Here is a 25,585-nt window from a genome sequence, read left to right as displayed (position 1 = left end):
GTCCCTCCCGATTAATAGGCGGGACAATATCAACCAATCGCATCAGCCATTACCAGTCACGTGTTACGCATACAGTAAAGAGAAGGCGGTCATTTGCTGTAAAAGGGCTTAAAGGAGTCTACCAATCAGCTTCAAGATTCAGACAGTAAGTCCCGCCTTTTTGCGTTGACAGACAGAAGCTTTAACCAATAAGGGGAGAGTATAGGATGATTGACGGTGCAGGCCGACCAATAGAGCGCTGCTGCTGGCTGGCGGGGCAGAGGTAGTTCAGGGGTTATTGTTGACGTCTGTGCGGCTGTGGGTCCGGGCAGGAAGGCAGGTAGGTAGGTAACGGGCAGGGGGGATTTCGTGGTGTTTGGTGAGGGGGCAAAGTGTGTGGAGGAGGGGGCGGCACAGGTAGAGCTGAGGGGGGGCCATGAGATGACAGCTGTCTGAGCCTAGGTGACAGATAGGAATAGCCAGGGGGGGTTGTTATAGGGATATGGGGTTTCCGGGTGTTGTACACCGGGGCTGGCACCATCACTAGTGACCCCTAGCCCATTCCCTGGCACTAGCCCTATAGCGTCCCTTGTAAGTCACATGACGCCTTCCATCGCGCCACTTTTTGCTTTTCGTACACGTTGCAGTCATTTTCGTAGTTGCCTTGACAAACCCGCAGTCCTACAACTTTACGAAAGAGCGACCTTGGCGTTTATATTCTCCGCCATACTCAGAAGTGGCTGACGGAGATGGACTACAACTCTCAGCAGACTCTACCAGACAAGACAAGACACAAGACAAACTACAACTCCCAGCATGCCTTGATAGTGAGCTCTCAGGATCGGCAGGGGCTCACTACGTGGCTACTAGCCTAAAATAGGGGCTTAGCGGCCTTTGGCACGACACCGCCAAGGTATTCTGTGCTCTTATTTTCCGTGGCGATAAACAAGAATGCAAAAGGAAAGATTTTAACCAGTCGATTCCTTGTTTGGCTGAGATAAGCGGCGCCAGTGGTGGCTAGCAGCCACTTATTGCACTTCAAACCCAATGCACATTGAACAGCTCACAAGTCTATGACCTGTAGCCTCGCTGTGACTGTCTCTAGCCCTTTACATTCGCCAGACTAAGTCATGTGACCCCTGCCCAGGTCAGTGCTGCAGTCCACTATCACATTGGCTGGCACAGAACAGCTAGATGTGAACCAGACCTCACCTCGTGCTGCTATTCATGGGGCACCATTGTGTTACAGATGGAGCTGGAGAATAATCTATGGTATAGTCATAGGTAACGTGGCACTTGTGCCCGCTGAGGTGCCCTGGACCAAAGAATCTCCAGGCTGTGCTGTGCAGACACAATCTAGGGCTAGCTGTGTACAAAGTCACATGTCTACGGATGGATTTGGTCTGTTTATTAGGCTAAAGCAGGTAAATATCTGCAGTTTTCCATTTGGCCACTAGATGGCGCTCTCTAATTACCTGTGGTGGATAAGCGTCACATTGAGCCAGATGCACCTGCCACGTATAAAGGCTTTTCCGGGATATACATTGTGAGTCCCTGTCCTTAGGATATGTCCTCCGTATATGAGTGGTGGGGGCCAATACCTGGGACACTCACTGATCAGCTGGTTAAAGAGGTCGGTTCACTAAAACCAAGCATGGCGCTGAAAATCTAGTGTATTTCCCCATTGACTGATTAGCATAATATCACTGACACAGGAAAGGGACTAGAGAGTGCTGTGACCCCCTTCTCAGTTTGCCCCTGGTGGAGCAGGCTGCAGTTCCGGAGGGTCATTATATCGGTGCCGTGACCCTTCATTCATAGATTAGGACTGATCCTAAACTGATAGCCTATCCTAGTAATATGTCATCCCTTTATAATGTGGGAATAGCCCTTTAATATACAGTCAGTTGTTTCTTGGCGTCAGGCGACAGAGGTGGATTTCAAGAAAGAGTCAGGAAATATAAACTTTAGGGGCTGCTAACTGGCACCGACAGCGATATCCATCTTGTCTGTAAGTGGCGAGATTGTGCACTAAACAGTTGTGGGTGTCGTTTTGGAATCTTACAGTCATCCATGCGTAATATGGCTCGACGACCACGCAGTAGCCGCGCCTGGCGCTTCGTACTGAGCGGGGTACGCAGAGACCAGGACACTCGGGCACCAGCTCTGCCAGCGGGGGATGAAGCCTGGGGCTATGACTCTGATGGACAGGTAATGCGCCGACCTATGTGTGTGTTCTGAATTGTCCACCGTGTAACATGAGGTTATTTGTCATTGTGTACTAATAGGCTCTGCCGCTTTCTCATACACTTTGTGTTACTTTTTCAACATTTTCAGGATCTCTGCTTGCTGTCAGTCACTTACAAATCTTCTGGTCTGTATCTAGAACAGGGGTAGGGAATCTTTGGCTCTCCATCTCCAAGCATGCATACTTGCTCTGCTCTTCTTAAAACTCCCATGGAAGTGAATGGAGCATGCTGGGAGTTGTAGTTTCACAGCAGCTGGAGAGCCGAAGGTTCCCTAACCCTGATCTAGGACCTGCAAATGAGTGCAGACTTAGGCTAAGGCCCCACGTAGCGAGCTGCAGCCATAAAGCGCATTGGGAAAAAACACAGTGGAAACACATTGCGGTTTTTCCTACGTCACTTTTCCTCTGTGGACTTTCTACTTCAATTATACTTATATGGAAAACACCAGTGTTTCAGTGGGTATAAGTGACATGCTGCGGGTCCTGGCCTTAGGCCGGGGCCCCACGGGCTGGAAAAGGCCTTAGCCTTAAAGGGGTTTTCCAGGCTTTTGATATTGATGACTTAGATCTGGTCCTCAGTATCCTATCAGCAGGGTCCCTGGTTGGTGCCGCTCAGCTTAGACCCAAATGAATGGGGGCTGAACCGCAGTAACCTAGGACAGAACCCTCCCATAAAAATGAATGCATGACACAAGGCTCTCGGACGACATCTGTGTGATCCAAGTGCCTTCCTTTAAAAAAAAATAAAAAAATGGCCTATCCTCATCTAGCTGTCCGGTCCAGTCCGACTGGAAAACTATTTGTAGCACAACTTGCTATTAAAGATAGAAAGGTATCAGCTCACAGAGGGTATCGGGCGTGTCCATGCTGTCCCCTGTCCACCAGCAATAGTCCTTACAATATGCAGAAGGTGGGCTATTGGGATGAATCTTGCTTCCTTTTCCATATTCATTGCTCAGCTGTGGAAGAGATGGCACCAAGATGCACTATGGGAAGAAGACAAGTTAGTGGTGGCAGTGTGATGTCTGACGAATGTTCTGCATTAGCGGGACATGTACGGGTAAGTTCACACAGAGATTTTTGGTCAGGATTTTGGGTCCTGACCAAAAAGACGGCTCCCATTGAAATCAATGGGAGCCTTTCAGGTGTTTGGCTTGTTCCAGCTCCCGAAAAAAAAAGAGAGGTGCTCATTCTTCAGGCCGTTTCGCCTCACGATTCGGCCTGAAGACACTCCATTCATTGGGCCTAATCCAGAACGGAGCGCGAGGCTGGATACTAGTGCAGTGCACCGGCATTCGATCGCGGCTACCCATTTTTGGATCGGAACCTGAGGTGGAGTTCCGATCCAAAAATCCCGTGTGAACTTACCCTACCACCTACCTAAAGATTGTATAGACCAAGTACTCCCCTCACAATAGCGCCTCTTAATGGCAGTCACCTCTTTCAGCAGGATAATACCCCTGCCACATTGCAGGAATGGTTCACGGAATATGACGAACCGTTTAAGGTAGAGTCCTGGTCTCCAAGTTCCCCAGATTTTAATCGAGCATCTGTTGAATGTCCTGGAAAAAGCAAGTCAGATCTTTGGAGCCCACACCCTGCAACATATGGGGCAGAAAGGATCTGCTGCTAAGGTTTGGATCCAGAGGCTACAGGATGCCTTTAGAGATCAAATGGTAAAATATACTGGTGTCTCTGGGGCAGGCACAAGAGATGGTGAGACGGGTTATACATGTGTAAATCCGTTACCACTGATCTCCTAGCATAGGAAGGGGCAAGCTGGAGTAACCAGTATAACCTGTTTAAAAGAGTTACTGCCTAAGGGGCCCATAATACAGAGTAATGCCCAGTGTGAGCATCACAATACATATTACAGTCCTATTATATGTGCGACAAACAAGGTTTAAAAGAGTTTCTGTCTCTTTATCCGTATCATATTGTATGCCATGCTGAATCTATTTGTGTTTGTAAAGGGTTAATGGCCCTTGTGTGTGCTAATGACCCCCTACTGGTCTAATGTGGAGCAAGTGGAGGATTATGGGAGTTTAGTCTCCATGTGGCCTTTGTTTTAGAAACTGACCTGCACCCATCTATGATTGGAGAAGCCAGATAACAACATTACCTGTATGTGCTGGGATTGGTCACGCGGTATACAGGGTGTGTTTACAGGCCGCTCGGATACTGGGACCACAGGGTGGCTGTGCCTGGATCCATAGGTGTGTAGGGTTTACGTCAAGGATTGATTGCCCCAAACACAGCTACTAGGAATGTGAGGAGCTAACCTAGGAAAAGAACAATCCCCTCCCATACTAGAACACCTAAGGAGAGGCCATCAGTATCCAAATCCTTTACAAGTCTTGTCTCCTGTTTGTTGCAATGTATCAGCGCATGAGGACACTATCAGACTAGAGACCAAGCTGTTTAGCTGACAAAGGATTACAACTGAAACAAAATCTCAGGATCGGGTCTGTAGAGGCTTCTGGATATTACGAGTGTCCTGTGCAAGCAAGCAGAGATCAGATCTGGAAAATGGTGAGTCTATGAGAAAGTTGTAGAGATTTGTAATATACCATAGTCATTGGGGTTGCCTGGGGACAATATACCGTAACTTACTAGTGTTAGCCCTCATTCACATCAGCGTTTGGATTTCATCCAGGGGAGTCCGAACGGAATACAAACGCAATAGCAAGCGCTGTGCTGTAAAAGCACATGGACCCCATAGACTATAATGGGGTCCGTGTGCTTGCCACGGCTGCACGCACAAATCATACAGACAGGAAAGTAGATAGTGAACAACTTTCCTGTCTGCAAGATCCCTGCGGAGATCTGGCGGTAAGCACATGGACCCCATTATAGTCTATGGGGTCCGTGTGCTTTTACTGCACCAGCACTTGCACTTGCGTTTGGTATTCCGTTCAGGGGTGCTCATGCTGACTCCCCCGGACGAAATCGAAATGCTGATGTGAGCGAGGGCTTACCTGCTGCACTCGATAATCTTTATTACTAACATTTAAGCATGTCCCCAGAGTCATGGTGTTCACATTTTGTAGAGCACAGTGGGGTTCCAGAAATCTGTGTGCTGCCCCCTCTATGCAACATCACCAATCCCCCCTGTACTCCGGCTGCAGGTCCATAGAGTAGAGCAGAGTTGGAGTATCATCATGAGATTTCTGGCCATCTGAGCTGCACTCGGCACAGGTAACCATCAGGACACCTGGGACCTGCTTATATATCAGTAATGCAGGGAAGGCACTGCTAAGCTTTATTTGTCCAACCAGAAACCTTTGTCATCTGTCCATACTACACTTATAGGGGACCCCCGCCAATCACTAGAACAGGCACCGCAGCTCCCCCAGCCACAAAACCAAATCATGGCAGCCAGGCACTCAGACAAAAGTCTGTGGCATTGAAGGAAACAGCCCTCACATGCTGATACACCTACGAACATGTTGGCACTCTCTATAATGTAATGTCTCGTGTCTTACAGCACAGCAACAGCGACTCTGAGATTGAGCTCCTCCACGTATCGCCCTCCGTTCCCAGCGCCGTGCCCGTGACGGGTGAATCGTACTGTAGCTGCGAGAGCCAGAATGAAGTCTTCTTGTCTAACCTGCATACCTTCCATCAGATAAAGAACTGCCAGTGCGGAGAGGAGGACGACTGTAAGATATCACAAGGTCTACACTGCTCTGCAATGGAAGCCAATGGCCAGTGTTCACATATTATTATTTTTTTTCACTTTGCAGATTTTGACTGGGTATGGGACGACTGCAGTAAATCCACCGCTACAGTACTGAGCTGCGACAACCGGAAAGTCAACTTCCATATGGAGTACAGCTGCGGCACGGCTGCCATTCGAGGCAACAAGGTTCTCTCTGAAGGTCAGCACTTCTGGGAGATTAAGATGACGTCGCCTGTCTACGGCACAGACATGGTATGTACTCAGCTCACATCTTATAGACTGTAGGCCTTTTTACCAAAACTCATATGTTTACTCATAAAAACCTGTATTGTGTTATATAACAAACTGTTGCAAAGAACATCTGGAAAAGAATGTGTCGGACTATACAATAGCTGCAGGGTGGGTGGAGAGGTGGGTGGTCCCATCCTCATGAATACATCACAATTTACATAGTCTTCACACCACTTGCAGTTTATGGTAAATTGTTCCAGGGATCCTATTCACCAAATAAAGGCTATAAAAAAAAAACAAAAAAAAACAACCCTTTGGTTTGGGTAGAATATGTCAGGGTTTGAAAATGTTGCACTTGTATTTAATGTAACTGCATGATGTCCTAGACCAGGGGTAGGGAACCTTCAGCTCTCCAGCTGCTGTGAAACTACAACTCCCAGCATGCTCCATTCACTTCCATGGGAGTTCCAAGAACAGCACAGCAAGTCTGCATGCTGGGAGTTGTAGTTTTGCAACAGCTGGAGAGCCGTACGTTCCCTACTCCTGTCCTAGAAGATGAAACCTTTGTACATGAACTCTTAGAATCCATTTTTTTTCCCCAGATGGTTGGCATTGGAACATCAGATGTAAACCTGGACAAGTACCGGCACACCTTCTGCAGTTTGCTGGGGAAAGACTCTGAGAGTTGGGGTCTCTCATACACAGGTAATAGCACTGGTTACACTAAGTAGTGAGCCGCAGCCAAAAAACACTGAAGAAAAGACCACGACAGACCTCATCATATTTTTTTTCTGCAGCGTTTTTCCTCTGCAGACTTTTCCCTTTTAGGCCGGGGGCCCCACTGGCCAGAAACGCCGCGATTTAGCCACGGCGGAAACGCCACGGTAAAAATCGCAGCGTTTTACGGTACGGTAGTTTTTAATTTTCCAAATGAATATACCAGAATTTTAATAAAAATTGCAACTTTTTGTGACGTCCTTGTTTTCTGTAGAAAGACCTTGGTCCGTACACAATAGACTGGGGCAGGCACTATTCACTTGTATGGGAGAGTTTTCTAGGCCTGCTCTGTCACCTGGGCAGAGGACATTGTGAAATCCTCTTGTGACTGATGGATTCAGCGTTTTATATTTATATACATGGTCTATTCTAGGGATACGTCGTCAATAGCCATTTTAAAAAAATTCGTAACAATCCTGCAGTTCTGACTTTGTCCACTAGGCAATATAATTTGTTGAAATTTCCAGCCGTGACCATCAGCATGCTGATATGTGAGAACTGCTGCAAAGAAATCTTCTACAGAAACAATCTGAACAAATTATATTGTCTAGTGGAGAAAGTCAGAACTGCAGGATTGTTACGAATTTTTTTAAATTTTTTTTATTTAGATAATAACATGGAGAGATTCTTTATGTAGATTTTTTAATATATGTTTAACATAAAACTTAAAAAAAAAAAAACAATGTCTTTAGATAGGTTTTCCAGGACTGTGATATTGAGGACCTATTGTTAACGTAGACCCTCGACATTAGATTGCTAAAGTCTGACACCCAGGATATAGACAGGGCTCCTTGGGAAAGACGCTCACAAGCTGGGGCTCTCAATCTGCCGACTCTTGTCATCCACTGTAGGGATTGTAGGGTTATAGGTTGGACTTGATGGACTGATGTCTTTATCCAACCTCATCTACTATGTAACCCATGAATGAAACGGTTGGCCATTCATTAGCTGCCTGTGATACTATTAATCGTTCTTCTCTTTTAGGCTTACTCCAACACAAAGGTGACAAAAGTAACTTCTCCTCGCGCTTTGGCCAAGGTTCAATTATCGGAGTGCACTTGGATACCTGGCACGGAGTCCTGACTTTCTACAAGAACAGGAAGTGCATTGGTAAGTAAGAGTCCGGCTACATGCACATCTGTGTTGAAGTCTCCGTTCAGAGACTCCGTCACAGTGACCGTCCAAAATCACAAGATGGAAAAAAGTCCGAGTTCCTTATGACCGGACGCCTGAACAATCTCATCATAGTTACTGGGATCCATCATCTTCCGTAGGCGACCACTGTTGTAGCAGGCGCCCTGTCTGTTGTTCAGGTCCTCCGACGGAGAAGAACAATGGATAGGCCGATGCGAGTGTGAACCTGCAAAGTGGAGAGGAATCTGGCTAATCCCATCCACATATTGCAGAAAAAAAATCTGCAGTGGAAAAGCTGCATTTAAAAAAAAACAAACAAAAAAAACCTGTGTTTTTGGAAAGCACAGCAAGTCAATTATACCTACGGAAACACAGAAGTTTTCCATATAGGTGCAGAAAGTTTGCAAGAGGGCAATGCAAGATGCTGTAGTGAAAAGATAGAATGCGTTTCTGCCACGCTTTTTTTTTTTTTTTTTGCTGTGTCTTTCTACATGGGGCTTTAGTTTTGATGGTTTTTTGTATTTTTTTTTTTTTCCCCTGCACAACGACTCCCCGGCCATCTGTTGTGCAGAGAACTGCAGCATGGCCCCAATAGGCTCAGGGTCGGCGGGGGTTTCAGAGACCACCACAGATTAATAGAGTGATGGCATATCCTAGCAATATCTGTAAGGGCCCCTTCACACGGCGTAAGGTATATGCCGATATACGCGCGCTTCCCATTGAAATCAATGGACTCTGTTTTGAAGCACCGCGCTCGGACACATGTATACGTGCCTAAATGAGCGGCGCGCTTACGCCGTGTGAAGGGGCTCTAAGGGTTTCTTGGTCAGGATTTTGAGGCCGTATCCCCCTCAAAATCCTGACCAAAAAGACGGCTCCCATTGAAATCATTGGGAGCCGGTCAGTTCTTTTTTCCAGGATGCTCATTCTTTCAGGCGGATGCCGTGAGGCGAATCTTGACTAGGCCCATTCATTTAGGCCTAACTCGGAGCGGAGTGCACTGCACTGGCATCCAGGTGCAGCTACCCGTATTTTGGACCTGTACCTGAGGCGGCCTCCAGATTCCGGTTCAAAAAACCCTGTGTGAACTTACCGTGACTTTATGACATGGGAATGCCACTTTAATAGAAAGTAGTGATACCAATCCTTGCCTTAGACCAGAAAAAGCCATGCAACCCAAATGTGATTGATAAGGGCGGGAATGGAGGGTAGACATGACCACCAAAAAGGGCAAATTAGTAAATAGTGGAATACTTAGGGCACCTTGGTGATGAAATAGTGTGGTCACCTCATATGTTCTTCTTTACCTTCCAGGTGTAGCAGCCACTCAGCTGAGGAATAAGAAGTTATTCCCAATGGTTTGTTCCACCGCGGCGAAGAGCAGTATGAAAGTCATCCGCTCGTCCTGCTGCCGCACCTCCCTCCAGTACCTGTGTTGCGCCCGCTTACGTCAGCTGCTTCCGGACACTGTGGACTCTCTGGAGGCCTTACCCCTCCCTCCAGGTCTCAAACAAGTGCTGAGTAACAAGTTAGGCTGGGTCCTACAAATGGGAATCAGCCCCTCCAGACAGCGCAAAAGTGACACTGCAGCCGCCGCCTGCTGCGGGAGCGACTCAGACAGCAGCTGCCCATCGGGAGCAGAGGAATGTCAGCGGAAACGATGCCGCAGGGTGTAACAGCAGCTACAGGCCAGCGGTGCCATCGCGGTGCCCACCTTCTGCCATAACATCCCACTGTGAACTTTTACAAGGACAGAAAACAAAAAAATGAAATGACCTCCAAGTGGAACATTGATCGTAAAAGAGCAATGGAAACTGGAGCTGCACTCGCCTCATGTCATGTGACCATGAAATCTCAGAATGATGGTGCTAGATTAAGACAGCCGACGCCTGGTTTTCGGTTCGGCCCGACTGTCTATCTGCCTTAGGTGGGGCGCTAAAATCTGACCTTCAAATGACTATAAGGCATGCATTTTAAAGGGTTTCCTGGGATTGGGGAGGAGGGGAGGGGAGTTTTTTAGTTGTGTTTTTTTTGTTTTTTTTTTTAACCTAGAACCAGCACCACTCATGTACATTGGTGGTATCTGGTATTGCAGATCATTACTGTTCAAGCGAATACTGCACTAATGGATCCGTGGACAAGAGTGGAATTGGATCTCTTGGTCTTTAAAGAGGACTTTTCACCACCTCCATAGTCTGCTCCACCGATACCAGCACAGATGGATTTTTTTCTGTAGCCCCCACCATTCCTGAGCAGTCAGTGCAGTTAGTTTTGGTACCTAATATACGATTTAGGCTCTGTACTGTCACGAGGGCGGTGTGAGGCAGGAGTAAGCAAGGGGTATGATTGTGAGCTCTGACATAGGCTGCCTCTGATTGGAGCTCTGAATCCCACCCCCCTGCCTGACCCCGCCCAGATGACAGTATAGAGACAAAATAGCACATCAGGCAGCAAAACTAACTGCTCTTGTTGCTCAGGAACGGTGAGGGGTAGAGAAAAAATTCAATCTGCGCTAGAATCATTGGGGCGTCCGCTGTTAATAAATGAATTGGTAGAGGTGGCGATAGGTCTTCTTTAAGATCTGCATCCTTATGAGGACATCTGTTATCTACCAGCACTTTAAATGGCTCCGTTCCCACTGAGTAACGCGCCGCTCATTCTGACACGTCAACACGTGTCAGAGCGAGGCGCTTCAAAACAGATTCCATTGACTTCAATGGGTGCCGGATTACAAAGCCTCCCATTGATTTCAATGTGTAGCGCACATAAGCCGGCACCCATTGAAGTCAATGGGATCTGTTTTGAAGCGCCTCGCTCTGACACATGTTTACGCATCAGAATGAGCGGCGCGTTACTCCGTGGGAACGGAGCCTAATAAGATCTGTAAAGCAACTTGTGCTTTTGCTAATACAGACGATACCGAGAATCCGATTCTATTCTTGCGTCATTGAATGACCATTCCTTGGACCTAACGCCTGGATCCCACCCGTGCAGATTGTTTGAGGGTCTGACTCTGCAGCCCCCACCGCTCATAAAACCGTTGGTTGATGTTACGGCTACATCGACGGGTTACTATAGGAATAGCCTACATCATTACAAGGAGACCATTGTGGCAATGAATCGGTCTCAGCCAGGAACGGTAGAGCCCCGCCCCCCCCCCCCCCCCCATATACTGTATCAGAATAACTGTTCATTGTGCTGACTGCTGTCCTCCCCCCACCAACATCATATTTACAGAGGTTTTCTTGATTTCGGTCTTCTTCTCCATTTGGACACTATGAGTTGGATGGGTTTGGGTTGTGGTGTAGTCTGCTTCATATGTTACGGCTAGATTCTCATGTAGGCTTCCTATTTACCACCTATGTATCAATGAAAGTCGCTGTATGAAATAGAACTTGGATTGCTTTATATCTTTGAGTCGTATCCGGCCTAAGGACAGTTGTTGGTCGCATGCTCTTTCAGCTGACATCTTTACGTCCATACACATGCATGCTTGGCTCTTGAGTGTGCTTTCAGTGGGGAGAGGGGGCAACATGAAAAATGTTGGGGTCTTAAAAATTTTCAAAGACCCAATTTCTTACTGCAGGGTCTCAAGGAACCTGTGCACGACACAAGTAAAGCATACCAAACCAAGAAACCTGATGTTCTGCTCCAACCCAGCGCTAGATAAGACTGAGAGTGTATAAGTAACAGTAATCCCCTATGGTTTAGTGTATACATTGCATCTAGCACAGGAGTCAGCCGTTAGGAAACTACAACTCCCATCTTGCTCTGATGTTCTTGGAAGTCCCATAGAAGTGAATGGAGCAGCCGGGAGTGGTAGTTTTGCAACTGGATTTGCAAAAGGTTGCTGAGCCCTGTTCTAGAACCTATTCTCCAAGGCTACAGACTATCAGCATAACGGGAGTATCAGACAACACAATGGTTGGTTTTTTCTTTATTCGTAGCACTTTGCTCAGAAAACCACTTTCTGCTAAGGCCCCGAAACAAACAAACTGCAGAAAAGCATCACAAGAATTCAGCAGTTTTCCTATGCCGACTTTCTCTCTCTCTCTCTATTATAACGATACAGAAACCACCAGCGTTTCTGTATGTATAATCTGGTCATGTCATCATCATACCCTTTGAGGCTGGCAGATAGGTCGGGGATCCGACGGAGGTCGGACAGTGAGGGACATGCCAGTCGCTCTGCACAGGGTGGGAATCATCACAATGACTCCATGATTAGATTAAGCTGCTCCCCGCCCCCGTGTCTAGTGAAGGCAAATTTGCCAAAGGTTTTAAAAGCTTATAATGTGACTTTTCAGCAACAGAAAGCTTAGTCAGGGGCACTGGAGGAAAGGTCATTACTTCATGACAGGGACTGCTTTATGGTCAAAAACCAACGAGCACGTTCCCTGCCAATACATTACCATGTTGTGGGAACTTAACCTAAGGCTTAGTTCACACAAAGTTTTTTGGATCAGAACCTGAGGCGGAGGCTGCCTCAGGTTCTGATCCATAAAACGTGTTGCAGAACTCAATGAATGGGCCTAGTCCGGAAGAGGTTGTGTCTTCAGGCCAAATCGCGAGGCAACTCGGCCTGAAGAATGAACACCTCGCTTCTTTTTTTCCGGGAGCCGGAAGAAACGGCTCCCGGAAAAGGCTCCTGCGTGGCTCCCATTGATTTCAATGGGAGCCGTCTTTTTGGTCAGGGTTTTGAGGCCATATCTGCCTCAAAATCCTGACCAAAAAGACGGCTCCCATTGAAATCAATGGAAGCTGGTCTGTTTTTTTTTTATCCGGGAGCCGTTTGTTCCGGTTCCTGGTAAAAGAAGCAACATGCTCATTCTTTCAGGCAGATTCACCTGAAGACACTCCCGACTAGGCCCATTCATTTGAGCCTAATCCAGAGCAGAGTGCAGGACTAGATGCCGGTGCACTGCACCCGTGTGAACTTACCCTGAGACCCCATGCACATGACAAGGTGTATATATTAGGGCCGATTTTGCAGCGGAATGCAGTTGGATGACACCTGGAGTGATATCCGAGTGCATTCCATTAAGCGCTCACCTCTATGATGGCTTTCAATGTGTTCAAAATGGAACACATCCTTGGATGGCACACCCGGACGTGTCCATGAATCCTTACGGCTAATTTTTCATGTAATGAACTAACAGCGATTACATAAATTACATCTTTATTTTTCAGCACCAGATAGAAATGGTCTTGTACATAAGGAGATGAATGTCATCATCTCCATGTTATTAAGGGTCAAGTGTACCAAGAACAAACGACAACCCCTATTTCAGCCCCCCACCCCTCCTATGAGTTCAGATCCAAAACCAGCTCAGGATTTGTAGCCGTCATAAATAGCCAGACCCGCCTGGATAAGTCTGGACCGATGCGTCGCTCTCTCCCCGCAGTGGGATCATCTCCTTGGGCGCTGCTAATATCATCATCCAAGTCATCACCTTCTTCTGTGGCACCTGTTTTACGTGGCACCCTCAGGTCAGACAGAAGAGAGAGTTTCTCCCTTTCGGTATTGCAAGCCGCATAAGCCTGGAGAGGGACAGGGTGAGAATGGAGGCATGGGTGATCCAAGACACCAATACATGGTCAATGAGATTAGGAGGCTGCTATCTTAGCTGTTGCACCATGTGTGCACCCCCTGCCATAGTCATAGAATTCCACTGCATGCAATACAGTTACCCAGGGATCTGACCTGTACGAGGAGCTGTGGTTCAGGATAGGCCTCGGTTATGTATGCAGTTACCCAGGGATCTGACCTGTATGAGGAGCTGTGGTGAGGGACAGGCCTTGGTTATGTATGCAGTTACCCAGGGATCTGACCTGTATGAGGAGCTGTGGTGAGGGATAGGCCTTGGTTATGTATGCAGTTACCCAGGGATCTGACCTGTATGAGGAGCTGTGGTGCAGGATAGGCCTCAGTTATGTATACAGTTACCCAGGGATCTGACCTGTATGAGCAGCTGTGGTGCAGGATAGGCCTCGGTTATGTATACAGTTACCCAGGGATCTGACCTGTATGAGGAGCTGTGGTGAGGGATAGGCCTTGGTTATGTATGCAGTTACCCAGGGATCTGACCTGTATGAGGAGCTGTGGTGCAGGATAGGCCTCGGTTATGTATACAGTTACCCAGGGATCTGACCTGTATGAGCAGCTGTGGTGCAGGATAGGCCTCAGTTATGTATACAGTTACCAGGGATCTAACCTGCAAGAGCAGCTGTGGTGCAGGATAGGCCTCGGTTATGTATACAGTTACCCAGGGATCTAACCTGTATGAGGAGCTGTGGTGCAGGATAGGCCTCGGTTATATATACAGTTACCCAGGGATCTAACCTGTATGAGGAGCTGTGGTGAGGGATAAGCCTCAGTTATGTATACAGTTACCCAGGGATCTAACCTGTATGAGGAGCTGTGGTGCAGGATAGGCCTCGGTTATATATACAGTTACCCAGGGATCTAACCTGTATGAGGAGCTGTGGTGCAGGATAGGCCTCAGTTATGTATGCAGTTACCCAGGGATCTGACCTATATGAGGAGCTGTGGTGCAGGATAGGCCTCGGTTATGTATACAGTTACCCAGGGATCTAACCTGAATGAGCTGTGGTGAAGGATAGGCCTCGGTTATATATACAGTTACCCAGGGATCTAACCTGTATGAGGAGCTGTGGTGAAGGATAAGCCTCAGTTATGTATACAGTTACCCAGGGCTCTAACCTGTATGAGGAGCTGTGGTGAGGGATAGGCCTCGGTTATGTATACAGTTACCCAGGGCTCTAACCTGTATGAGGAGCTGTGGTGCAGGATAGGCCTCAGTTATGTATACAGTTACCCAGGGCTCTAACCTGTATGAGGAGCTGTGGTGCAGGATAGGCCTCAGTTATGTATACAGTTACCCAGGGATCTAACCTGTATGAGGAGCTGTGGTGCAGGATAGGCCTCAGTTATGTATACAGTTACCCAGGGCTCTAACCTGTATGAGGAGCTGTGGTGCAGGATAGGCCTCAGTTATGTATACAGTTACCCAGGGCTCTAACCTGTATGAGGAGCTGTGGTGCAGGATAGGCCTCAGTTATGTATACAGTTACCCAGGGATCTGACCTGTATGAGGAGCTGTGGTGCAGGATAGGCCTCGGTTATGTATACAGTTACCCAGGGATCTAACCTGTATGAGGAGCTGTGGTGAGGGATAGGCCTCAGTTATGTATACAGTTACCCAGGGATCTAACCTGTATGAGGAGCTGTGGTGAGGGATAGGCCTCGGTTATGGCTGCAGCCATGGCTGGACTAACTCTATTCAGCTGTTGAATTTGCCTTCTCCAAACCAGAGGTAAGCCCGTCAGCGATCCTCGAGGACCCCAGCCTTTCCAGCTCCCTGCTGAGGTGCAGAATGAGTACGACTGAGCGTCCCAGTGTCTCCTGCAGAGAAAAATTAAGACGGGATATACTAAAACTAAAAAGAGCAATGTCCGTCTGCGAACACCATCGTCTCTAAAACTCTGCAGGCGGTAATTTCTTAAAGGACCATATTATGGGTACTTTTTTTGTACCACTATTTTGAGGCAAAACCTGGAGCTCTCAATGTGCTTCCTGCTCTGATGAACCGTAGGAGGTCTGGGTAATACATCCATAATACACAGTGCTATAAAGATCCAATTCAAGGATCAAGGCATGTCCCTGGCCTTAAGGTTAGGCTAAGTTCACATCTGCGCTGGGCTCTTCATCATTGGGGTCTGCCAGGGACCTGAATGACAGAGGGCCAGACCACTAAAACAATAGTTACAAGGGGACCCCATTGACTATAATGGAGTCCACCGGGTGTCCGCTCTTTTTATACTGAAACCGCTGATTTTTGGCGGTTTCTGCGGTAGAGTTTTCAACAAGACTCCGGTCCAGATGTGAACGTAGCCCAAGTTCAGAAGTGCAGTGTTTATTTTGTGAATCTTGTAACAGAAATCAGCCTTAATTTCCAGTACCATATACATGTGCAAAACAAGTTACAAACCCCATTCACATGGGAAAAAAAAGTGCATGCTGTCGATTTTCACTACAAACACCAGTCTCATTCTGTTGCAGAAATGGAACTGATTTACCACCATGGCCACTTCTTCAGCACATGGATGTGACAAATGCAGATAGTGATGCAGAGTCACTGTGAATGTCGAGATCTGTGGCAGAAGTTATCGGCTGAGCCTGGACTTACTGGGGGAAATGTCTTATTATTCTACACCAGTCTTCTGGTATAGAATAAAATTGCCAACCTTGGGTTTGTGACTTTTTACACTTCAGTCCTTGCCACTGACGTTTTTGCACCATCAACTCAACTCTCCCAAAAAATAAGCATAATCCGGGTGTGTAGGAGTTGAGGCCTGCCAGATTTATTATCATTTATACCAGAAACTGATGCTGCAAATGTATGCGTAGATGTCACCCAAGGCACAAGGCAGAGGGTGCGCCATATGAATTTGAAGACTAATACTGAAAGCGAAATTCTTCATAAATCCCCCCCCAACTATGTCCTGCGACATCCGCAAAAATAACTAGTTCCGTAATAGTTCACAATACACAGATTCTCCTTAAACTCACCGGAATGGGCGCTGAGCTATGCTCTTTGTCATGGCACAGACATGCTGCCCGAGCTGCTTCCATGTGTCCAGGTTTAACACCTCCATGTTGTAATAGAGCTGTAGAAACACAAGGGCCTGGGCACCCGCATAAAGGGGTAAAGTATAAGATTAACCATCCATTATAGAGTCTAGAGTCCCAGTCTAACAGGTGTTATGGCCTAGAGAAGAAATGTAACTCTCCAATACTTATTTGGCCATTACGGGATGTGTCATCTCACCTCATCTATCTGCTGCCAAGTCACCCCACCGTCTTCCATGTCCTGCTTAGCCTTGGCCTCCAGCGAATGTCTCTCCATTTTGTGAGATAACCTTTGGTATCTTGAAGTGCAAAGAAACGTCTTATGAAATAGTCTAAACGTTTATCAGCATGTTACTAGACGTCAAGCAGAAAATATGGATCACAAATCACGTTACATATTGAAGGTATGAAAACCTCTTTATAATATGTGGTAATACATCTTATGCTGACATGGCGATACAGGCCCAAAGCCTGAGGCTGCACTACTGGGGGAGTCTGTACCAAGAGAAATATTGCCATGAAGACCTTGTATGAAGGCGGTAAGTAACATATAGATATGACATGGCGTCTTCTACTGAGGTAACTGCAGGACTCAGAGGAAGCCAAAAGAACCGCAAGGCTAAATAATAAGCGTGCTGAGAAAATGGACAGGAATTTGATGACTGAAAATCCTCTCCAAAAAGCAGTCCTTTGGAACCTGCAGCAGAAGGCCAAGGCTGAACTTCGGGATTTTGGCGCCGATTTGCACGCGTGATTAACCTCATACACAATGGGGCTAATGAAGCGCGAGGCCTCAAGCGGCTGTTTCCATAGCAAGGTCAAGCAGGACGCCACAATGGAGCATCCGTCACTGCCCTCACTCAAAATAATGGGAAGCAGTTTACGCCTTTTTTGGAAGACCACCTCACAATCCTCTCGTAACTCCTCCATGTGAACATACGCCAAGGTATGACAGTTCCTGCAAAGGATATAGGAGATTATATTACTGACCTGCGATAATCCCGGAGTCCCACAGTAACCAACGTGATCTTCTTATCAGGGTATTTTTTGGCAAATCTAAACACAGACCCCGAGGCCTCGATATTGCTGGAGGTGACCGGTGCCTGCAAAATTTTACCCAAATCTTTGAGTCTTTAGCTACGTCTGTTTCTCAAGAAGCTGCGACACTGGAGCCACCATTACCGATACTGCACGGGAAGTCACTCAGCTTTCCCACAACCCTAAACCCACTGACTGAAAGACAGAAATTTACTAAAAACTACCTGAAATTGCCCAGGAATCCCATTTAGACTAGGACTCCATGGTGTTTTCCAATCCCTACGGGCAAGCTGCTTGCAAATATTTCCGTCATAGGAAAACACTGAGGTTGCTGATGTGTTGTAGTAATGTCGCCATTATACCATGACGTGTAAGCTTGCAGTCGTTGTACAGGATGAGAGAAACATGGCAGTGCCCCATCTGTCTACAGGCTGTGCAAGGTATTGCAGCTCATCTCCATTTACCTCAATTGACCTGAATTGCAATTCCAGGCAACACATGGGCAGGTATGGCATAGTTTTTAGAAGAAAGCAGCCATTTTCTCCAGTCCTGTACAATTCATTTAAACAGGTTATCTAGTTTTGTGTAAAACAAGGTAAATTGCTATATATGAGAAAGTTATTAAAGTTTTTGTCCAAGATCTTGACTTACCGTCAATGAATAATGACATTTTTTTTATTTATTTACAGACCTAATACAATTCACAGTTTAGGGTCGAGTACAATCCAGATGAAAAATCTCTCCATACAGTTCTCACTCATCCCAGGCTTACCTGAACAAAGCAGCGAACACTCCTGAGAAAATCTTTCGGCTCCACCAGTATCAGCATTTCATCTTCTTCTCCTCTGCAAAGTTCCAGGCCCTCCTGCAAAACAACACAGGGAGCAAAGCATGAGAACAGCACAGACACCGGCCAAAGGTGGCGATCTATGAAAACTGGCACTAAAGTAGGTCATAGAAACACACAGAAACCAATCAAAGAGCTTCTTAAAAATAGGATCTTGAATAGGATCGGCTGCTATGAGTAACTGCCTCCTTTGCAGGACACTCATCTTACTATACATGTCCAGTCTCCCGGCATCTCTCTCCTCCAAGTGAAACTATAGGAAACCAAGTGCGGCTCTATAGAGTAGTTATAACCGGCCGTTCTCAAGGATTCCAGCAGATCTTCACATCCAGCATCTTGAAGGAGACCTGTAGAAAACAGAAGAGTGAAGGGTACCCTATAGATTCAGGTCTTGATCTGCCCCATTGAGACTTATTAGGTATATTTGCAGCATGTACATCAACCTGCAAAGGAAAACCAGATAGCCAGAAAGTGGAGAGGAATTTGTAATGGAAGTGTGACTCGAATTCCTGGTCACTTTCCACCTTATGGACATATTCTAAGCCAGGGGTAGGGAATGTACGGCTCTCCAGCTGTTGTAAAACTACAACTCCCAGCATGCCTACTTGCTCTGCTGTTCTTGGAACTCCCATGGAAGTAAATGGAGCATGATGGGAGTTGTAGTTTCACAGCAGCTGGAGCGCCGAAGGTTCCCTACCCCTGTTCTAAGGGTTGGGTCTCAGATTTTAACTGTATGCCATAACATCTATGCCTATGGTGGGAAAATTAGAATCCAACAAAAAGCAGACCAGACCGGACTGGTTTCTGCACCACATCTCCACATCACGTCTGCACTGGTTTTCCTCCATGGGTCACACAGTGTCACAGCATGTCCTACCTGCATCAAGCTGAACCGTCATGTACTTCCCACATTGATCGGGTCTCAGGAGCTTCAGTGCCAGCGCAGACTCTTTTCGCTTCTCCTTTTCCTCCTTCTCCTGATTCCGAATTCGCTCTCTCTCCTGCTTCTTGGCCTCTTTTTCCTTCCTCCGTTCCTCTGCCCGTATCCTATCAGCTTCCAGTTCTTCAGGGTTTTTCTTTCTCCTCGTTCTTTTATTTGGACTGGGAGCAGTGGAACCAGGTAGAAGCACAGATAACGTAGATGGATGGACCTCAGGGGTGGGATGAGCTTCTGACTTTAGATCAAGAGGTTCATCTTGAGATACCTTATAGCCTTCTGGTTCTTCTTGAAGACTTTCTTGGTTACTTGATAAGTCAGTAGACTTGTTGTCATCCTTATCAACAGTAGTAGACTCTTCCTCAGTCTCGGAGTCAGATATCTCCCAGGTTTTGGCCCTTTTCATTAGTTTCTTTGGGGACCGTGAAATAGGTCCTTTGTCCTGTCCAGTCTCCATTACAAATCTTGATTTGAATCAATCTGATTTACTTTTTTTTCCCCATTAATTGTGTCCATCAGGTCTGAGCTTATTAGAAGACGGAGACACTGAGAGAATAAGAAAAATATGATATTATATGGCAATATATATGGCAGATAGCTAGATAGATAGGAGATAGATATACAGATAGATAGGAGATAGATAGATAGATAGATAGATAGATAGATAGATAGGAGATAGATAGATAGATAGATAGATAGATAGGAGATAGATATACAGATAGATAGGAGACAGATTCGATAGATAGGAGATAGATAGATAGGAGACAGATTGATAGATAGGAGATAGATAGATAGATAGATAGATAGATAGATAGATAGATAGATAGATAGATAGATAGGAGACAGATCGATAGATAGATAGATAGATAGGAAATAGATAGATAGGAGATAGATAGATAGATAGATAGATAGATAGATAGATAGATAGGAATATCTCATAATATTTGTCTGCCATTAGTGCACATGGAGGTAACAGGTGGAATCCCCCTCTTCTATGTGTATTTTCTCATACAATGGACTCAAAGCACAGGGATCATTGCTTTGTAAGGGAGTCATTAGCTGCCATACAAGCGCTCATCCCCAGCCATGTTTTTCTAAAGTTGGACCATCAGTTGTCCAGGATCAGAAATTTGAATGCAGGCAGCAGGGAAGGTGTAGAAAATAGAAATGCACATATACTTGCCTGCACCACGTCCTCTGGGTCATCGTCACCTCTGCTGCTGTTTATGTACAAAGCAGCTGCAGTGGTGACATTACATTGCAGGACCACTGTAGCTTCTCTCAGCATAGAGATTCACCAGTTCACCCTTGTGCGAGTCCAAGCATGCCTTTAAGTACAAGGCTTGACAGTGACTTTGCAATGCAAGTATGTGCTTGGTTAAAGATGACTCTTCCCAATGATAGAGCCCCTTTAAGACAGCATTCTCACACTCACAGATCATCGTGACGCCATACAACATTGCAACCAACATAAGTGGATTGGGTTGCATTGCAATTGTAAGGTTGCAGTAAGCACAGACAAATGAAGCATGGATTGATTCCTCAAGGACTCTTTTACGACCCCATTCCCATACACCAGATGTGATCTTGTATGACAACAAGGCAATCTTTGGATGTGCAAAAGCCTGTTGCCGCCACAGTCACCATATAGCCCCAGATTATTCCAGATTACACAGCAATTACTTAGCAGTGACTTACACCATGACATCTCCTACACACAGCCACCACTTCAGCTCTGCTCCTTCCCCTTCTTGCACAACACCCATCATCCTAAGGAAGGGGTGCAGATTGGTCCCCTTTAGACCAGAGCTCTGGGTGGCTCCAGTAAAATGGCTCCTTCATACAGACATGTTCATTCCTTATCCTCCTACACTGTCCATCAGCCTTCACCACATTATCACGTGACAAGTCAGTACACGTCACGTGGAACAGCTGTCGGCGTCCATTTTTATTTCGGGCACAGTTGCTGTTTTGCTTTTTTTTCTCTCATCCTTTATTATTTTATCCTATACATGTGAGCTGATGCTTCAGGTTGGAACAAAGAAAGAAAATTCAGGGATGTATGACGAATTCAAACCGAATGAAATGCATTGTAAATAAAGTTGATTTAAAAAAAAAAAAAAAGTGAATGCGCGGACCAAGCGATCTCTAGTTGACAGCTCCGCTACGTCATCGGATCGCGACGTTGTCATAGTTTCTGGGGTCACCCTCACGTGCTGTGTGTGCGGGTCACAGAGCAGGATCATGGCGAGGAAAAAGAAGTTGGGGCTGATTGCGGAGATGGCCCGGAAGATCCGGGCGTACCGGGAGCTGAAGAACCGACCCCGGGACTCGCAGCGCTATGCCCTGGATTACCAGGTGACTCTGCCTTATACAGAGACTGGTATAGAGTGCGCCTGCAGGTGGCGCTATACAGACAGTCTGGGGGTATTCTAGAATGGGATGCCCCAGTATAAAGCTATACAGGAGCAATGGCTGCCATAGAAAAGCATGAAGTCTCACAGTCTTGTATCTGCTGCAACACCTTACATTCATTTCAGTGATTGTGCCCAAAGCTGCTCATGTCGCCTTAACCATGGGGTGCGGGGATGAAAAAGCGCAGAGCTGGCGTGAAATCACATGACCTACGTGTATCCGCGCGCATAGTGGGAACGTCATGTGACGTCGCAGTCAGCCGGCAGGCTATTATAGCGCATTGAGTCTCAAAGAGGAGCCATCACCTCTCGTGAAACTGCCTTCACTGCTTAAATCCCCCACGAAATAAGAATTCTGGAGTCTGGGTTGTGCCGCTCCTCAGTTATTCCTCCTGGCAATGTGGACATGTCAGGTGGCGGTATGTTTCTATACATTGTGACATTGACTGACACCCGTTTGTCTGTTTAGTTATACATTTCCAGGAGGAATAACTGAGGGACAGACAATGCAGACTTCTAACAAACAGTGAATCAGAGTGATTACGTGGCAGGAGAGCAGACCAGAGATCTGCCACAGACAAAGCCACCAGCCATTCCTTCATTGATATGAGATGCGGACCCTTCATTAGCGCCCATTAAAGTGAATTGGTGTAGGAAATCTTTTTGTAGGATTATCACAAAGGATTTTTTTTCTTTCTTGTGGCTGGTCCAGCAGCGCTAAACATCAACAGATCCTCAAGGACCAGGGATTTATGTCCCAAATCTCCCTATATCATAGTCTCCTGACAGCTGGTGTCAGCACAGGTGTAGTATACAGTATACACTGACTTTCGAGTGCATGTGCCCGACACCAGGAGTCGAGGTTTACTTCCACAACTTCATTGCAGAGTTGCACATGTCCCGGGAGCACCAAAGACCTGTCTGTATACTATTAATGTATATGATCGGCTGTAACATCTGACAATGGAACTGTTTCATATTTTTTTCCATCAGACCATGACTCGACCCTTCACTGGGAAGCGTCTGCCAGTTCTCGCTTGGGAGGATGTAAAGAACGAGAAGAGACTGTTCACCCTGTTGTCTGGTCTAAGAGCGTTCGGAGTGGGACGAATGGTGACAAGGAAATCGTGGCTGGAGGAATATAGTGAGCCCTGTTACTGGACTATTACAAAGGTCAAAGTGGACTACTCAGCAGAGGTCAGTACTATCTTGTTCTCCAACATTGGAAATGAAAGGCGTTATCCAGGTCCCTATTTGCGTTGGGTACTGATGACCTGTTCAGGAAGGTCATCAGTGTCTGGTTATTGGGCTCTGACACCCGGACCCTGCATTGATCTGCTAATCCAGCCGCCTGCAGGAGGCAGAATCTGTGATGTAGGGAGTAGGGTGCCTCTGCTTTACAGTGGATGGTGCGTAGGAGTAGATGACTGGGGTATTGCAGCTCAGCCCATAGTCACGTAGATGGGAACAGAGATCCTTCTGGAACTTGGAGGCAGCTGGATCAGCGTGGGGATCCGATGCCTGACCCTGAACTAGTAACCTATTCTGTGAGTAGGTCATCAATATCAAAGGCACGTGTGGTGCTGGATAATCCCTTTAATCCACAGAATTATATAATTTTCATTAGTAGGTGTAAGTCCTATCCAGCCCATGGGGCGCGCGCTGTGTATGCATTTATACCGCCTCCATTATATCACTAATTGACGGGTCTTCAGTAAGTTCCTCCTCGTCATGGCTGTAAATTGCTCGGGTTGTTTTATAACTGAATGTAAATTAATTTGGATTTTTTTCTCCTCTAGAATATGGACCACGGTCAGGCCTGGGGTTATTTAACCTTTAGAGGTAAGTGGTGCATGTAATAAATTTCTGCATCTTGCAGCGTCTTGTTAGACTGAGGATATCTATAGCTGTGCACCACTGTAGTGTATTCTGCTCTCTGGTGCTGACCTTTCCCGTCATTCCTCCAACCAGGTAAAGAAGAGTCTGAGGAGACCGAGATAAGTAAAGTCATGTACCACGACTGGCGAGTTGTACCCCGCCACAGTGAAGAAGACTTTAAGACGTTCACACCGGTGCCAGAGCCAGAAACTGTGACCTCTGTGCCATACCCACCTCTCTTAAGGGCCATGATGTTGGCCCAGATGCAGAAGGAAGGAAAACCAATTACTGAACCTGTGCTGGATCTTCAGAGGAAACGCATCTACTCCAGAGCCAAGTTTGAAGAGGAGAGACAGGCCAGGTTGGGGACACCTGTATGATAGACTCGGCCATCTTCAGATCCTGAACATTCATGGCACCATGAGCCTGGCACTGCAGCAGCGGTATGGTATTGTATGTCTAGATCACAAGTGAAGAGCCATAGACTGATCTATAAAACCCTCTAGATTTAGTTGTACCTTGCGTTTGTGTCAGCTAGGCCTGCTGCATCCCATGAAGAGGAATGACGCCATTTTAACAGCACTGGCGGTCCTTGGCAGACACAGAGGCCGCCATTGGTTGAAGCGCAGAACCATTCCTACTTACTGAACTGTAATAAACTCCATTTACACCTCAAGAAATGTTTGATCATTTATTTAACACATTCATTGCCCTTAAAGAGTTTTTTTTTTTTTTTTTACTTGCAGCTGTTTTTTCATATTGACAACCCTTTCCATAGCATAGATGATCATCTGACGAGTGGTGGTCCAATGCTCAGACCCCGCACAGTTGGCTGAATCAGCTGCCTTCTGGCGTCAAAAGCTAATGCACTGGGCATGGCGGTAAGCAGCTTTGCTCCTATTAAAATAATAAGCACAGAGCTGCAGCACCCCGGTGCCATTTGTAGGGAAAGTGTGTTCATTCCTGAAAATTTGCAGTCAAATAGGACCTCAAGTAGGGCCTCTGAGATCCCTCATCTGGGTTATAGTTTCCTGACACCCCCTGCTTACTTGCATGATCTGCTCCTTTGCATTGCAACTTACCAGGTTAGTACATTCACTTCTTATGGGAGAAATTCAATCTTTAAAGCTCTGCTAAGTTATTAACATTATTGCAGGATGGAAGACTAGATTCACACGAAGGAGGTGCAAAAGCAGCCTTGCGCCCAATGGACACCCATCTTCATGGCTACCCCATATACTGTGAAAATGGACAAAATTAGGACCTACATTTTGACGGTCCTTGACAATGGTCATGTGAATAGCCCCATTCACTGACACTGAAATTAATAATGCTGCACGCCATCTGTCGAGTGACTATAGCCTTGATATATGGATGTCTCTTGTTTAACCTGTGCCTGCATGTTCTGGTCCACGGTGCCGGATGTCTATTAAGATTCAATTACTTTAATGGATGACACAACCAACCTCTACAATTTCGTCTTCGTTTATGACTTGGTGGGAAATCAGGTCCATTGATTTAAAGGAGAGTGATGTAAATATATTGGTGTAACACTGAACACCATTCATGGCTACACCCATATGATACAGGAGTTGTATACAAGCACTTATTCCAGAACGACAGGAGACAATCTTTCCATCATTACCTGGAAGACTTTTCCACTAGAGATGAGCGAGTAGTATTCGATAGAATACTACAGTATTTGAAATACTCGTACTCGTTCGAATACTATCGCTATTCGCAGTAAAGATTTGATTCAGAACCAGC

The 25,585-nt window shown here is 46.4% G+C and overlaps 3 protein-coding genes across 5 annotated transcripts; 2 read left to right on the top strand and 1 right to left on the bottom strand.

Annotated features, from left to right (window-relative positions):
- Positions 1-234: 234 nt before the first annotated feature.
- On the top strand, positions 235-11,459 carry SPSB3 (splA/ryanodine receptor domain and SOCS box containing 3). Of its 3 annotated transcripts, XM_075283784.1 has the most exons (8): positions 253-323; positions 2,047-2,190; positions 4,613-4,759; positions 5,715-5,889; positions 5,974-6,161; positions 6,743-6,845; positions 7,902-8,027; positions 9,366-11,459. In XM_075283784.1, the coding sequence occupies exons 3-8, from the start codon at positions 4,757-4,759 to the stop codon at positions 9,725-9,727; spliced, it is 957 nt and encodes a 318-aa protein (XP_075139885.1). In that variant the 5' UTR covers positions 253-323; positions 2,047-2,190; positions 4,613-4,756; the 3' UTR covers positions 9,728-11,459. The 3 variants fall into 3 exon arrangements, with proteins under 3 accessions (XP_075139883.1, XP_075139885.1, XP_075139884.1); XM_075283782.1 differs by lacking the exon at positions 4,613-4,759 and having other exon boundaries at positions 235-319; XM_075283783.1 differs by lacking the exon at positions 4,613-4,759.
- Positions 11,460-13,244: 1,785 nt separating this feature from the next.
- Positions 13,245-21,406, bottom strand: EME2 (essential meiotic structure-specific endonuclease subunit 2). Its single transcript, XM_075285673.1, has 9 exons — positions 21,225-21,406; positions 19,467-20,072; positions 18,800-18,936; positions 18,515-18,607; positions 17,695-17,807; positions 16,904-17,003; positions 16,645-16,760; positions 15,288-15,477; positions 13,245-13,592 (listed from the first exon to the last, which is right to left on the bottom strand). The coding sequence occupies exons 2-9, from the start codon at positions 19,981-19,983 to the stop codon at positions 13,356-13,358; spliced, it is 1,503 nt and encodes a 500-aa protein (XP_075141774.1). The 5' UTR covers positions 19,984-20,072; positions 21,225-21,406; the 3' UTR covers positions 13,245-13,355.
- Positions 21,407-21,675: 269 nt separating this feature from the next.
- MRPS34 (mitochondrial ribosomal protein S34) lies at positions 21,676-24,486 on the top strand. Its single transcript, XM_075285593.1, has 4 exons — positions 21,676-21,884; positions 22,934-23,137; positions 23,740-23,782; positions 23,912-24,486. The coding sequence occupies exons 1-4, from the start codon at positions 21,771-21,773 to the stop codon at positions 24,196-24,198; spliced, it is 648 nt and encodes a 215-aa protein (XP_075141694.1). The 5' UTR covers positions 21,676-21,770; the 3' UTR covers positions 24,199-24,486.
- The last annotated feature ends 1,099 nt before the right edge of the window (positions 24,487-25,585 follow it).

Source organism: Leptodactylus fuscus, chromosome 8 (assembly GCF_031893055.1).
Source record: "Leptodactylus fuscus isolate aLepFus1 chromosome 8, aLepFus1.hap2, whole genome shotgun sequence".
Classification (NCBI taxonomy): Eukaryota; Metazoa; Chordata; class Amphibia; order Anura; family Leptodactylidae; genus Leptodactylus; species Leptodactylus fuscus.
This window is presented reverse-complemented; position numbering and strand designations above follow the sequence as displayed.